The 14,711-nt window shown below is 47.9% G+C and overlaps 1 protein-coding gene across 1 annotated transcript in view; it reads right to left on the minus strand.

Annotated features, from left to right (window-relative positions):
* Positions 1 to 102: 102 nt before the first annotated feature.
* Positions 103 to 14,711, minus strand: part of ttn.1 (titin, tandem duplicate 1) — a 147,543-nt gene continuing 132,934 nt past the window's right edge. Inside the window, exons 222-238 of the mRNA XM_058614083.1 lie at positions 14,387 to 14,692; positions 13,988 to 14,290; positions 13,309 to 13,590; positions 12,592 to 13,185; positions 12,193 to 12,480; positions 11,783 to 12,082; positions 11,343 to 11,645; positions 10,951 to 11,253; positions 10,278 to 10,862; positions 9,885 to 10,187; positions 9,349 to 9,648; positions 8,504 to 9,079; positions 8,103 to 8,408; positions 7,382 to 7,987; positions 2,056 to 7,265; positions 1,839 to 1,965; positions 103 to 1,272 (exon numbers count right to left, since the gene is read on the minus strand). Of these exons, the coding sequence (XP_058470066.1) occupies positions 1,070 to 1,272; positions 1,839 to 1,965; positions 2,056 to 7,265; positions 7,382 to 7,987; positions 8,103 to 8,408; positions 8,504 to 9,079; positions 9,349 to 9,648; positions 9,885 to 10,187; positions 10,278 to 10,862; positions 10,951 to 11,253; positions 11,343 to 11,645; positions 11,783 to 12,082; positions 12,193 to 12,480; positions 12,592 to 13,185; positions 13,309 to 13,590; positions 13,988 to 14,290; positions 14,387 to 14,692 (10,895 nt within the window). The 3' untranslated portion in view covers positions 103 to 1,069. The remainder of the gene's footprint in view (positions 1,273 to 1,838; positions 1,966 to 2,055; positions 7,266 to 7,381; positions 7,988 to 8,102; positions 8,409 to 8,503; positions 9,080 to 9,348; positions 9,649 to 9,884; positions 10,188 to 10,277; positions 10,863 to 10,950; positions 11,254 to 11,342; positions 11,646 to 11,782; positions 12,083 to 12,192; positions 12,481 to 12,591; positions 13,186 to 13,308; positions 13,591 to 13,987; positions 14,291 to 14,386; positions 14,693 to 14,711) is intronic.

Genomic DNA, 14,711 nt, shown 5'->3' on the forward strand with positions numbered 1-14,711 from the left:
CTTCATCAGCATGTAGAGATCAAACCCTGACCCTCTGGTTGGAAGCTGACCCCCTGACCCACAGCCTCCACATGAAGAACAGAATGACCACGAGGACAGTCGTGCTGAAATCATGCTTTATTAAATCAGAAATGCATCAAACTCGGAGGAGGAAATATTTGTTCTACATCAACAGACGAATCAAACCAAAGTGCAGGAAACGTGGCGTCTGCATCACAGGACTCAGAGTCACTGCTGACACGGCACAAAACACCTGCAACAACTACAGCTACAAACACACTAACACACAACATCCTCCAGGAGAGGGCGCTGCATCTGCGCAGCAGAGCTGGCTTTAGGGTCAGGTGATGTTGTGTTTGAAAAGCCAATCTGCCGCTGTGCCGCGCAGAAACAGAACCCTTTTATAAAAGTACGTAAGTGCAGAGAGCGCAGGCCGCTCGCTCGCTGCACGTCATCAGATCGCGGTGGTACGACACGGTCAGTCTGAGCGCGAGGCCGTTCACGCTGCTTACATGAGGGCCATGCACACAGCGCTCAGGGTCTCGCGCTCACGGCACAACTCGTAAGAAAAGTGAAACATCACACGCAGACTCGCGTGTGCGAACAATAACTTTCAGGTGTTTGAGGTTCAAACGTCGGCAGGGAGCCTCTCTACCTGCCGAGGCAATCTTAGACTTCAACGGGTCGTTGAGGCGCAGAGTTTAGTTTCTGGTTGACAGGGTATTCGTTCCTCGTGGAACTTTCTCCTGTTAAACATCATTCAGTTTCATTCTGTTTCAGTTCATATTATTGTCATAAATAACAATGCATACATTTCCCATAACCGTTCAATTCGGCTATATACATTATGTACATGTCAAAGAAAGTCATCATGATCCACTATGGCACATTTTATAACAACGTTAGACGAGAGTCTAGTTTTGCATAAATTAATGTCACGTTTGGTACAAAAAGAGTTCATATTTACAAGAAAAGAAATCCAGATCTTTGACACATAGATTATTGATGCTAATTCGCTAAATAAAAAGGTTCTGGATCAGGAAACGGGAGAAATTTAAGATTATTTTTTTTACATGGACCGAATGTGGACGTCAACAGTTGCAGAGTCAAACTCGTTGCACAGTTGGAGGGTGTAAGCTCCGCCCTCCTTCACTGTAGAGGTCATGAGGGCGTGGAGCCACTGGACAGAGGGGGAGGGGTCTCCAGAAAACTGTCCTGCCACCGGCTCGGTGCTGACGTCTCGTGGAAGAGCTTCAACCTTCGGAGGAACACCTGTTCACAAATAAAGAGGCAGAGTCAACGACAAGTTTTATTTATCTTATCTAAACAGATAGTTTGAAATATTAAAACTGTCTATGAGGGAGCTGTGAGCTGCTGCCTCGTGTGGTCACTTTGTGTCACTGAAGGATTTCAAACAGTGACAAAATCAGACATTTGAACTCAGTGATGGAGGCAGCAGTGGATCAAAGTGACCACACGAGGCAGCAGTGGATCAACGAACACCACTGTGGACTTTGGTGTGGGAGAATGAGTAGTTTACACAGACACTGACACTGAGGTCAAACCCAATCGTTTCAGATTTAAAGGTTGGACGTGTCGGACGTTTGTTGACGTCACATGGACAAACAAGAACCTATAAGGAAGAAGACGATGCAGCGATCTTAAATTCCCACATGTCAACATTTCTTAACTAAATTTTTTTCCTTGTTTTTTTTTGACGTGGTTTTCTGACTGCGAGGAAACGCCAGATTACATCTGTTTCTTTACCAAATGAGAAACATCGTTTAGTGGGAACGTAACTTTTCAGGATAGTTAGTCAAGAGCGGGCGGAAACTCACTGAGGACATCGAGCGACGATGTTGCAGAACATTGTCCAAACTGGTTCAGAGCTTTCCCGCTGTCATGAATCTCCAGAGTGAAACAGTTTTCAGAGCGGCTCCGTCGAACATCAGGTGTGTATAATATCTGCAGAAAAACAGAGAGTTCAGCTTCACCTGAACCCTGGTGCCGGTTCAAAGCACTTCCGTTGAAAACCTGCTGGAGGAAACTACTCACCGACACGTCGTCTTTCAGCAACTCAACTTCAGCTGAAGGTTCTCCAGCAATTTCACATGTGAATTTGACACTTTGTCCCTCATTCACATTCTGGGACCTGGACTGCAACACAAAACCAGGTGCACCTGAGCATCTGGTGGTGGCTGTCGTATCACACACTTGGCTGTGGGAGGACACATCTTCCTCAGAGGTTAGTTCCTTTTGCAGGACTTTTTTGGAACCTTTTAAGCCTTGCTCCTTTTCAGATGGAGTTGGAGATTTTGGAGTAGGGGATTTTGGTGTTGGGGATTTAGGTGTTGGGGATTTTGGTGTTGGGGATTTAGGTGTTGGGGATTTTGGTGAGACTGGAGACTTGACTCTCTGAGGAGATTTGACTGGCTCAGGGGACTTGACTCTCTGAGGAGATTTGACCGGTTCAGGGGACTTGGGAAGAGGAGACTTGGCCTCTGGAGTGGTGACTTTTGGAGGGGCGACTACTTTCTCCTTGGACTCAGATTTACGGATGGTCAGAGTGAAATGAGCCTCTTGTTTACCTGCAGAATTTTCCACCAGCAGTGTGTAGCTGCCTTCATCCGTCTTCTCAACAGCAGATATCTCAAAGGAGGAGTTATACTGAGTAGAGACAATGTGGTGACGAGCAGAAGAACCAACAACTTCTCCTTCACGCATCCAGGTGATAGAAGGAACTGGCTCACCAGACACTTCACACTCAAATCTGGCAAGGCCTCCCTCCTCGACTGTCAGAGACTGTGGTTTGCTCACAATCTGAGCAGGAGCACTGGGCGTCTCCCTCGGTGTCTCCCTCGGTGTCTCCCTAGGCGTCTCTTTGGGCTTCTCGACAACAGTGGTGGTCTCTGTCATGGTCTTGATCACAGTTTCCGTTGTCTCAGAGGATGAGACATGATACACTTCAGTTCTGGTCATTTCTGGCAGGTGAGAGGATGGAGGTTCCTCATCTTTTCGGAGTGAAGAGAAAGCTGCATATTCTGCAGCCACATCTAAAGTGGCATAGTCGGAAGTTTCTCCTTTGATGTTCTTACAAACCACACGGTACGTGCCAGCATCTTCACTAACACAGTTGATGATGTGGAGGGTTAGGACTCCACTGATGTTGGTCATGTGGTATTTGCTGCTCTGAGAAATCTCTTTTCCGTTATGGAACCACGTGACCTCAGAGTCGGGCTTGGCCTGGACATTCAGGGTGAAGCGGGTGTTTGAGCCTTCGGGTACACGATGAGATCGCATCCTGATGGTGATACGTGGGGCGTGGTCAAGGCTGAAAGGAGCCTGTGTCACTACCTCAAATTTCCTCTCCACGGATCTTCTCTCTGATCTCAGAGCTTGCTTCCTCTCCTCATACCTGTATGCAAAGTCGACTCTGGGAGGGGCAATGTCTGTCCTCGTTGACCTGTCTGGGGTGGGAGATCTTCTCCTCTCAGGTTCAGGCATTGGGAGCTTCTTAATGGGCTTGCCAATATATTCGGAGGTAAAGGTGGTCAGATGCTCAGATTCAATGCCCTCAGAAAAGGTCACAACAGTGGAAGTTGTTTCCTTTTTAGAGGTGCGTGTCTTCTCCTCAAACTCAATGCGTTTAAGTTCATTCTTGTAGGATGAGATTCTCTGTGCAGTTTTGTGGGGGCGGAGCAGCTCCTGATCCTCTCTCTCTTCGTATACCCCTTGTCTTGGAGGTCTGTATGTGGCTTTGTCGTGACGCCGGCGCAGGTCAAGGAAACTTGGCCCAGCCTCGTACTTTGATGGAATTCTGTAGGAATCATATCTATAAATCTCTTCTCCCTCCTCATCTTCGCTGTAAACTCTCCTGGGAGATGAGGGGCGCAGGGCAGACAGCTCAAAGCGAACTGGGCTGAGGCTCGGTGGAGAAGCAGAGTAGCCAAGCTCCAGCTCTTCCTCCAGACGAAGCCTCTCCTCCTCAGTTCTCTTCATGGATAAATACTCATCCACAGGGAGCAGCAGTTCCTCATCTGACAGATCACCCAGGGATCTCCTCCTGATCCTGTGGTATGTGTCTATCTCAGGGGAAGGAGTGCGATGCCTTGCAGGCCTCACAGTCTCTAAGTCATCCAGAGTCATGGAGGAGATGCGCCACTTAGGCTTGTACTGGTCCTTGATTCTGATTGGCACCTCGTAGAACTGCTCCCACCTGGAGAGGCGAATGCGCTTCATCCTCTTCTGCTTGATTTTGTCCATCGGCTCAGGGAACTCATACTGATCACGCAATTTCTTGTACCATTTCATGTCAGAGAACGGCTTAAAGTGTTTTATCTCCACGTCTTCCTCAAGAACCGCTGGGTTAATGACACGAGGAGTGGGGACGACATAGGGCATACGCAACCTCTTTTCGTCTGCACGTTTCTTCCTCTCCTCTTGTTCTTTCTGTATCTCAGCCTTGGTCTTCTCACCCTTCTTTGTTGTCACCGCAGGTTTGAACATGGTGGCAGCCTCTCTCACAGCTTGTACGGCTGCAGGTGGCAAAGGTGTAACAACAGTGTCAGACAGAATCTGAGCCAGCCTCACCTTTTTCTCCAATTCCTCCTTTCCAGCTATCTGCTTTTTCTCTCTTTCAGACAATTCATATTCCTTCTTCACATGAGTGACACGCTCGACTTTGAGTGTGGCCTGGCAACCGGCAGATCCTGCAGAGTTGGTAGCAGTAACTCTGTACACACCAGAGTCCTCAGGGAGAGTGTCCTTAACATGGAGGATGTAGTAATCAAGACCCTCATGCACAACCTCAATAGATGGTCCAAAGGCTAGAGGGGTTCCATCCTTCTCCCACTTCAGTGTGGGATGGCCAGATACTCTGATCTCAAAGCGGATATTCTGGCCCTCCTTGCACTCCACATTTGCTAGCACACGTTTAAACATTGGCCTCAGGGTCAGATCTGCTGGTTTAGGTCGAGGAACAACGGTGAGACGAGCCTTGCAGTTGTCCTCACCGAACCTGTTGCGAGCCACAACACTGTATTCTGCGTCATCTTCATTCTCAAGTTTGTGGATGATCAACTGGTACAGACCCTTGTCGCTGATGAAGGTATATTTCCTTTCATCTTGTCCAGGGATGAGTTTCTGTCCAGATTTGTGCCAAATAACACGCGGCTCAGGGTGAACAGTGATGGTGACACTGAAGCGCACGTCTTCGCCGATGTAAGCCGTACGGTTGACCAGAGGAAGCGTAAACTCAGGCGGTTTCTGAAGCATTCTGGCAGTATCCACTCTGCGTTTGGTTCTCTTGACCACACGGTTGGTGAAGAAGTCCCGGTAAGATCTTACACCATTTATGAACAGCTCTGCATAGGCACTGTCTTCACCATACTCATTCACAACCTTACATCTGTAAGTGCCATCGTCTGCTCGTGTGACTCGGTTGATGGTGATTACAGCCAGGTCGTCCTCGTATTCAATTTCATATTTGTCACCAGCCTCGAGCTGTCTGACGCCGCAGTACCATGTGACCTCAGTCGTGCTGTCGTAGTTGTCAATGTGGCAGATGAATTTCACACTGTCGCCTTCATTCACCACTGCATGTCCAACCTGGCCTGCAAGAGGACCATGTTCAAATGGAGCAATCTTCACTTTAGCGACAAAGACTCCACGCTGGGACCTGATGGAGCCACCACTGGCCACACGGGCAGCAGAGACAACAGTGCTCCACTCCTTTCTCACCATTGCTTGATAGTATCTCTTATGTCTACCAGTTGGAATGGCTCTCGGGCTGATCTCCTCTGCAGGCTTGATGAGCCAAGGATGCGCCAGAGCTTCGGCAGCAGTCATACGATGTTTGCGATCCTTCGTCATCAGGCGGTCTGTGAAGTCTAATGCCTCCACACTGACCTGTTTAAAGGATTCGTCATCATAACTATAGGCTGCACTAGAGATGTTGTCAATCATCTGTTGGTTGGTTTCAGATGTGAATGGATTGAGTCCACTGAGGAGGACATATGCAAGGACACCAACTGACCACATGTCTGTGACGGAGCTGACCATGTCACACTGGTGGATCTCAGGAGCAGCGTACTCTGCTGTGGTATACTGAATCTTGATTATCTCTCCGGGCGTCAGGTGTCTGGACTGGCCCAACTCAATAATCTTCACATTAGAGCTGGTTCTGGTCGTGTAAACAATGTTCTCGGGTCTGATATCGAAGTGACCGTAGCTCTGGGCATGAAGGAATTCGACAGCTGAGCAGATCTGCCTGATGTAGTTAACAATCTCCCGCTCATTAAACTCAAACTCAGATGTGCTGAGACGCTCAAAGATGTCGACACCAGAGATGAAGTCATAGATCATCACCAACTCCTCTGGGCTGTCAAAGGACGCATGGAGGAGGAGATAGTTGGTGTGTTTGGCCAGGTTGAGTGTTGCAATTTCCTTCTTGACTATTGCTTGATCAGCGCCTCTGACCTTGACAAATTTAGCCATGTACGTTCTCTCAGAGGTGACGCTAATGCATCGGTGGACAATGCCAAACTGACCTCTGCCCAATTCCTCAGCAATAGCATATTTGTTGTGCATATTTTTAGCATCAGTGTGTTGAGCTTTGCCTGTGGGAACACGTCCAGTGTCATCGACCTCTCTGTCGTAGAGCAGAACTCTGGATTTGTCCTCTTTAGTCATGACAGGTCCACTCGTCTCAGATGGTGCACTCTGTCCAAACTTGTTCTCTGCGATGACTCTGAACTGATAGCTGGTTCCTCCAAACAGATTGGTGACAGTATAGCGGGTGTCACGAGACTGAACCACTCGCTCCCACCTCTCAGCGGTAGTGGGGCATTTCTCAATGATGTAGTTGATGACCCTGCTGCCACCATCATTAGCTGGTGCCACCCAGTTCAGTGAGACAGAATCTCTGGAGACGTCGCTGGCTTTGAGGCCACGTGGAGGATCAGGCACATCGGCCACATCCAGCTCAACTGTCTGTTGGTCAATGCCAAATCTGTTCTTGGCACACACGATATAGAACCCAGCATCCTTCTTCTCAACTCCATTGGGGAACACCAATGAAGTGAAGGACCTAGTTACAATGACCTGGTAGTGGCCATTGCTGTCAATGAGATCTTGTCCTTTCTGCCATGTAATGACAGGATCTGGTTTTCCTCCAAAAGGAATTTTGATGTTGACCACCTCTCCACGCAGGGCAGGGATGGCTTCCTTGTCCTTTAGGTTCTTTGGCAGGTTGATCTTGGCGGGGACTAGAAATGGGGAAAAAGATGAACAGCATTTTATATAAATATTAAAGGTATAATCATATGCTTATACTGGTGTTGTACAAACAATAGTATTTTGGAATGAAAGGAAGTGGGCTTACTTTCAACATCCAAAGAGACAGTAGCACAGATTGAACCTCCCTGGTTGGTGGCTCTGATCTGGTAGACAGTGGAGTCTTCCTCATCTGCCTCTGTAATGACCAGCTGGTGGTAACCTCCCTTAAACTCCTGGATCTTGATTTTCTTTCCATCAGAATGGATCTCCTTCCCTCGTCTGAACCATTTAATCACAGGCTTGGGTTGTCCTATGATCTTGCACACAAGAGTGGCATTGCTCTTGTACTTGACGCTCATGTTCCTCAGCTCCTCCTTGAAGGCTGGAGCACGGATCTCAACAGCTGTGGCTGGGATGATGGGAGCCGTCTCCTCGCTGTGGTCACTCTGTCCACCAAGGTTCTCGCACTTTACACGGAAAATGTACTGGATGCCCTCTGTCAGATGCTTGACGGAGAACACTGTCTGTTTGATCTCATCCGTGGTCACTAGAGTCCAGTCGGTCCATTCCTTCTTGTCCTTCTTGTGCTTCTTCTCAAGGAAATAGCTCTTGATCTTGGAGCCGCCATCACTGAGAGGAGGCTTCCATGAAACGACGCAGGAGTCCTTGGTGATTCCGGACACAAGAGGTGACAAAGGTGGTGATGGTTTCTCTGTGGACAGAAACAAGTGTCAGTAGCCATTGCAGATATTTATTAAAGTTCTACACTGACATAATCTACTTGTGAAGTGCTTTAAAAACATACACTAAAAATTAATTACACTCACCCAGCTGGCTCTTGATAAGAATAGGTGAAGTGAGCTCCAATGGTTCACTATTCCCATAGCGATTCTGGGCATACACACGGAAGAAGTATCCGGCGCTGTCAATGAGGTTAGGAACGCGACACGATGTGCCGTTGATGGATGACGACACCAGTTGCCACTGTGTGCCCTCCTTGTCCTCACGCTTCTCAACAATGTAGTTGGTGATCATGCAGCCGCCGTCGTCTTTGGGAGGCTTCCAGCTGATGATGACGGAATTCTTCAGGAGAGCGTCCAGAACTATTGGACCCTGAGGTATGTCAGGTTTGTCTGAAAACAAAGCAAATGGATTGAGTTAATAAATCTGGTGCACTGACGCACACAGTGTGTTGTTGCCCTCACTGAAGGTATGAACCTTAACATACCATAGATCTCCACGTTGAATGCAATGTCAGCCCTGCCAAAGTGGTTGTGCAGCCTGATCCTGTATTTGCCTCCGTGGACTCTGCGCTGCACATTCTTGACGACCAGGTGTGTGTAATGCTCGGTTGTCTCAATACTGATGTCGTCTGTGTTCTCCAGTGTCTTTGCTCCATGCAGCCACATGATCTTTGGCTCTGGGCGTCCAATGTAGACAGCGTGGATACGCAGAGTGGTTCCCAGACCAGCATAGTAGGTTTCCTTCAGTGGGTAGTCGCTATGGAAGGATGGAGCTGCCTCCAGAACCAGGACGCCGGTGGTTTCTGCTTCTCCGGCATCATTGATGGCCTTGCAAGTGTACTCTCCCTCATCTTCTTGCTGGTCAGTCATGATGGACAAGGAGTGGTTTCGTCCGTCGGAACTCATCGCATACTTGCGGGACTCCACGACCTCTTTGCCAGCATGATACCACTTCATTTCAGGGACAGGTCTGCCGATAATCTGGCACTTCATGACAGCAGGCTGCCCAAGCTTGATAGTTAATTCATCCATTTCCTTCCTCAGGCTTGGTTTTGCTTCAGCTGTAAATACAAACCAGAGAGTAGTTGTTTATTTATTTATCTATTTTATTTATTTATGTGAGGAGTCTGGGTGGGGGGGCGACTCTCAGTCATCCACGTCAAAGTCATCTACCGTAGTTAGCTGTAGACAACTGGATAACTGGACTAGCTTGGATTAAGTTCCAAGACGCGTCTTCAATTTTGACTGACTGGTGGGAAGTCCAGTTGCCTTTAGCTAACCACCACAAGTAAAACTTGTATATTGTATATGTATATTTTCATCTACCTACCGCTCTGTTTGGTCTTAATGCATGTGGTAGTCCTTCTAGGTCTGCTCATTCCTGTCTCATTTTCAGCAAACACTCTGAACTCGTACTCTGTGGCCTCATTCAGCCCTGGCATTGTGAACTCCTTCTCTTTCAGCCTCTGCTTGTTACACTTCTTCCAGGTGCTCTCAATGGACTTCCTGTATTCCACCCAGTAGCCAAGGACCTCCTTTCCACCATCGCACTCTGGAGGTTGCCAGCGTATTGTGATGTAGTTGTTTGTAACAGCCTCAGCGTCAATCTCACCCGGTTGACTTGGCTTGTCTGGAGAGAAACAGACAAAAACCAGTTAGTTTGAAGCTTTTTCTACTTCCTGAAACTAACAGCCACTCCTCTAAGTATCAGAGGCTTTGATCAGCTTACCGACAGTTCTCTACTGGTTTAGAGTGAAACATTACTTAAATGTTATTGGCTCATGACCATGACATGGCATCACTACTAGCATAACTGAAGTGCTGTTGATTATTGGTTATATAAGTTCATCAGGAGAGAGGACTCACCAAATGGATCCTTGCATGTGACCAGGTCAGATGCAGGACCAGCCTCACTCTCCCCAATGTCGTTGACAGCAACAATGCGGAACTGATAGTCCGCATCGGGAGTAAGTCCATGCAGAGTGAACATAGTGGAGGTGATTTTGGTCTCATGGCGGGACCACGTCTCAGCAGACACCACCTTGAACTCAACAAAGTACCCAGTGATGGCAGAACCTCCATCATCCTTTGGTCTGGACCAGGCTAGAGCCACAGAGCTCTTGGTGATGTCCATGATTTCTGGTGGGATGCTTGAATGCTCAGGAGGACCTGGATTTAAAAAAATCAAAAAAAAAAATCACTGATGTCAGGCAAAAATAATTTCACACTCAGGAAAATAGAACAACATGAAATACTTACAGAGAGGAGTCTTGGGCACCAGTGGCTGCTCTGACTTCAGAGAGCTGCTGATACCGAAGGCATTCTCAGCTGTGACCTTGAAGTGGTACTCTGTTCCCTCCTTCAGGCCTTTGACAACCAATTGAGTGTCAGTCACTCTGGAGTCAACGGTATACCAGGCGTTTCTGGTCACTTCACGTCTTTCTACAATGTAGCCCAACAGCTCTGAGCCACCGTTATCGGTTGGTGCCTTCCAGGACACCTTGACAGAGTTAGCCTGAACCTCCTCAAATACCAGTGGTCCCTCTGGAGCACTTGGGCGCCCGATGACCTTCACCTTGATTTGAGCTTTCTTCTTGCCAACCCTATTCTCCAGCAGGAGGTTGTATTCACCAGAGTCACTCCTCTCAGCTCCCTTGATCACCAGTTCACTGGTGTCATCGGTGGAGGCAATCATGGCCATTGTGGAGACAGCACCACCATCCTTGGACCATTTGCAGACTGGGTGAGGTTTACCCTTGATGGGCACAGAGAGTCTGACGACTCCACCCTGGCGAACCACATACACATCTTTGTACTTCAGCTCCAGCTCGAAATCAGGAGATTCTGGAGAAGATTGACAGTTCAAAAAGTCAGTTTACAAATGAAAGTGATCTTAATGCAATTCTAATGAAAGCAACTGCTATGTCCTCACCAAGCATCTCGGTCACTTTGACAGTTCCCGGTACTTCAGCAGGCTCTCCAGAGCCACCAGCATTACAGGCCATCACACGGAATTTGAACTCCTCTCCTTGCGGCATGTTGGTCAGTGTGTACTCGCAGATCAGAGATGGTGTTGTGTTGCACTTGATCCAGGACAATGTGCCCACCTTCTGCATCTCAATCAGGTAACCGTCCACCCTTGCGTCTCCCTCATCGTCAGGTGGACTCCATGCCAGTGACACAGAGGACTTTGTAGTATCGGTGATCCTTGGGTTCTGAGGACACCCAGGTGGATCTGAGGAAAAAAGAAGCATGTTAGTGTTTCAGGCTGCTGCTTGAAAATACAGATCTACTATTGTTAAGAGTTTTAACACTCAATCCTACCAATGGGATCTGCTGCCACTGCTGGTTTAGATAGGAGACTTGGTTTACTCATGCCTCGGGCATTGATGGCAGTGATTCTGTGTTCATATTCCAGACCCTCGATCAGCTCTGTTGACCTGTATCTGGTCATGGTGATCGGGTTCTTGTTAGCGCGTACCCATCTGTCAGACCTGACTTCTTTGCGCTCTATGATGTATCCAGAAACTTCCAGGCCGCCGTCCTCTTCTGGCGGGTTCCAGGCCACGGTCATGCCATCACGAGACACATCAAAGACAGTGGGACGCCCGGGAGGTCCAGGTACATCTGCGGAAGACGAGAAACATGTTACAGAACTCTTTCATATTGTGAATTATAATTATTTTGGTGTTTGAAGTTTGGTGATGAAGTTTTCATATCATCTCATTTACTGTAATATCAGCTGAACGCTAACAGTTTCTAACCATTCAAGCTCTTGCAGGTGACGATTTCTGACTGTAGGAACTCTCCAGTGCCATAGCGATTCACAGCAGCAGCACGGAAGACGTACTCATCTCCTTCGATCAGGTTCTCAAACTTAAATGTTGGTCGGCTGACAGCTTCAGAAATGGGCAACCAGCCTGGTCTGTGGGCATCACGCTGCTCCACCACGTAACCACTGATGGGTGCTCCGCCATCTCTGGCTGGAGGATCCCAGCTGCAGGTGACTGTGGTAGCGTCTATCTCATCAAATCTTATGGGTCCTGTTGGTTCATCGGGTTTAGCTAGAACAGGATAAATTGTTGCAGTTTGAGAAAAATTTTCATAAAAATACGTGGTTCTATTTGAAATCTTAATAAGTGACTGGCCAAGTCACTAAGGTGTGGTTTCTTACACAGGATGATGACCTTGATGACCTCAGTGATGACGCCAACTGCATTCTTCACCTCCAGCACATAGTCGCCGCTGTCATCAATGGTGGTGTTGGACATTGTGAGTTTGGAAAATTTGCCGCTGCTCTTGATCTTGACGCGGTCGGTAATTTTGATTCTGTTATCATTCAAGTACCAAGCACAGACAGGAGGAGGCCGGCCGATGATGGGCAGGTCCAATTCTAGAGTCTTACCGGCAAGGACATTGACAACCTTCTGAGGAATAGTGGAGAAGTCCACCATGGGCATAACTGAAAATGAGGAAAACAAGACACATTGTTAAATGTACTTAAGTTTGTGATGAAGGTCGAAATTGTCTTTCATGCTATTAAGCTGTTAATTTGTTGTGCTGAGTTCTTTACCTCTCTGTTCCTGAACAGTGATGGGTGTGAGAAGCTCTTTGGGTTCACTGGCTCCTCTGCTGTTAACGGCTTTGACTCTGAACAGGTACTGTTCATGCTCGTTAAGCTTGTCAATAGTGTGCTCAAAGTCTGTGAGCTTCAGTGTGGCCACCTTCATCCACTTATCTGTGCCAAACTTGCAGGCCTCAATGACGTAGTTCGTCAGTCGGCTGCCTCCATCATGCTCGGGCTTCTCCCAGCCCAGAGTCACAGAGGTCTTTGTGACGTCAATCACCTCCAGTTTCTGAGGTGACAGAGGAACCTCGCAAACCAGGACAGCATCGGGATGCTCGCAGGGTTCTCCGATTCCGTAAATGTTCTCAGGCATGACCCGGAAGTAGTAGAGCATGCCCTCCATCAGGCTGTCAATCTTGTAAGACGTTTTGCTGCACTTGGAGGTGACGGTCTTGTAGGCTCTCATAGAAGCTTCACGCCTCTCAATGATGAAATTGTTGACGGGAGCACCGCCATCGACAGTTGGGGCTTCCCAAGAGATGGTGGCCGAGTCTTTGGTCAGCTCCCTGATCTTAAGTGGCCCAGTTGGTCCCGGAGTATCTAAAAATGAAAATTTGTTTTGTAATTAAGCTGTGACTTGTATGTTCAAAAACATACTGTATAAATGTCAAAAACAAAAGAGTGCAGTTAATGTTATATTTTAAACTCGCTTCCGGGACTTACCATAGACCTTGACCAGAATGTTGACTTCCTGTTTGCCGGCAGAGTTCTCTGCGATGAGCGTGTACTTGCCAGCATCATAGCGATGAACTTTATCGATAATGAGTGTAGTGGATTTGTTGGTGATCTCGATGAAACCTCTGTTGTGGAGGTCGACACCTGGTTTGCTCCAAGTGATGGCTGGACTAGGACGACCACTGATGTTGACAAAAAGGCGAAGTGAGCCGCCGGCCCGCAGACAGATGGTCTTCTTTAGGTCATCATGGAGCTCAAAGTCGGGAATTTCTGTGTGGGGAAAAAGCACTCGTTTGTAATGTCAGTGATTATTGACGAGACGAGGAACAATAATGCGACACACTGCAGTAAAAATCCCTTCTATTGTGAAGATAAACATGAATATTTTTCTTTTTATCTTATCTAAAATAGGCATCTTTTGTTATTTTTGTTTTGTTCAGGATGATCACAACAGGAGCCTGCAGGACACTTGCTCACCCACTATGAATTATCTGGAAATGCTCCTGTTCTGTTCTCACATGAGCTCACTCACACATTAACCTAAAATTTTGAGTAGCGGTGGAACTTCCACCGACTGTTTGGAACAACTTTTGTGGAGATTTGTGTTACAGGGACAAACAGAATCACGTCCGAACTTCAGCAGCAACTTATATTCCAGATGACTCACCAATCCTCTCAACTGGCTGAGTCTCAGCGCACGGTTCACTGAAGTCTCCGGTGCCATTGATGTTGATGCCGGCCACTCTGAAGCAGTATTTCTTTCCAGCAGAAAGTCCAGTCACATTGTACTCTGGACTACGCAGTGTCTTCTCGTGAGCCTTCTTCCATTCCTCTGTTCCGGCTTCCTGCATCTCCAGGATGTATCCAATCACATCAGCTCCTCCGTCCTCCACTGGACGGGACCACGCCAGGCTGATGCTGTCAGCATGGGTGTCGGTGATACGAGGGATAGAAGGAGGAGCTGGGGTGCCTGAGGTGGAGACACAAGAGTGAAGATCAACACATCTGTGATGTCATAGAAGATCGACAATAGTTACCGTCACATATTTGGACCAAAAGGACTCACTTGTGGGAACTCTGCAGACGATGTACAGAGAAACGTCACTGGGCTCACTATCTCCGGCCTTGTTGATGGCTGTCACTCTGAACTGGTAGATGTTGCCTTCAGTCAAACCGGACACCTTTAGAGTGGTGTCCAGGTAACTTCCATCCCTGTTCACCTTCACCCAACGGGCACTTTTCCTTTCACGCCGCTCCACCAGGTAGTGGGTCAGTGGGCTGCCACCATCACTCTCAGGCTTTAGCCACCCGATGGTGGCAAAGTCTTTTCCTGATGCCAGGATTTCTGGAGCTCCAGGAGGAGATGGCACAGCTAAGGAAAGGCAGAACAC

Source organism: Solea solea, chromosome 2, assembly GCF_958295425.1.
Source record: "Solea solea chromosome 2, fSolSol10.1, whole genome shotgun sequence".
In the NCBI taxonomy this organism is placed as follows: domain Eukaryota; kingdom Metazoa; phylum Chordata; class Actinopteri; order Pleuronectiformes; family Soleidae; genus Solea; species Solea solea.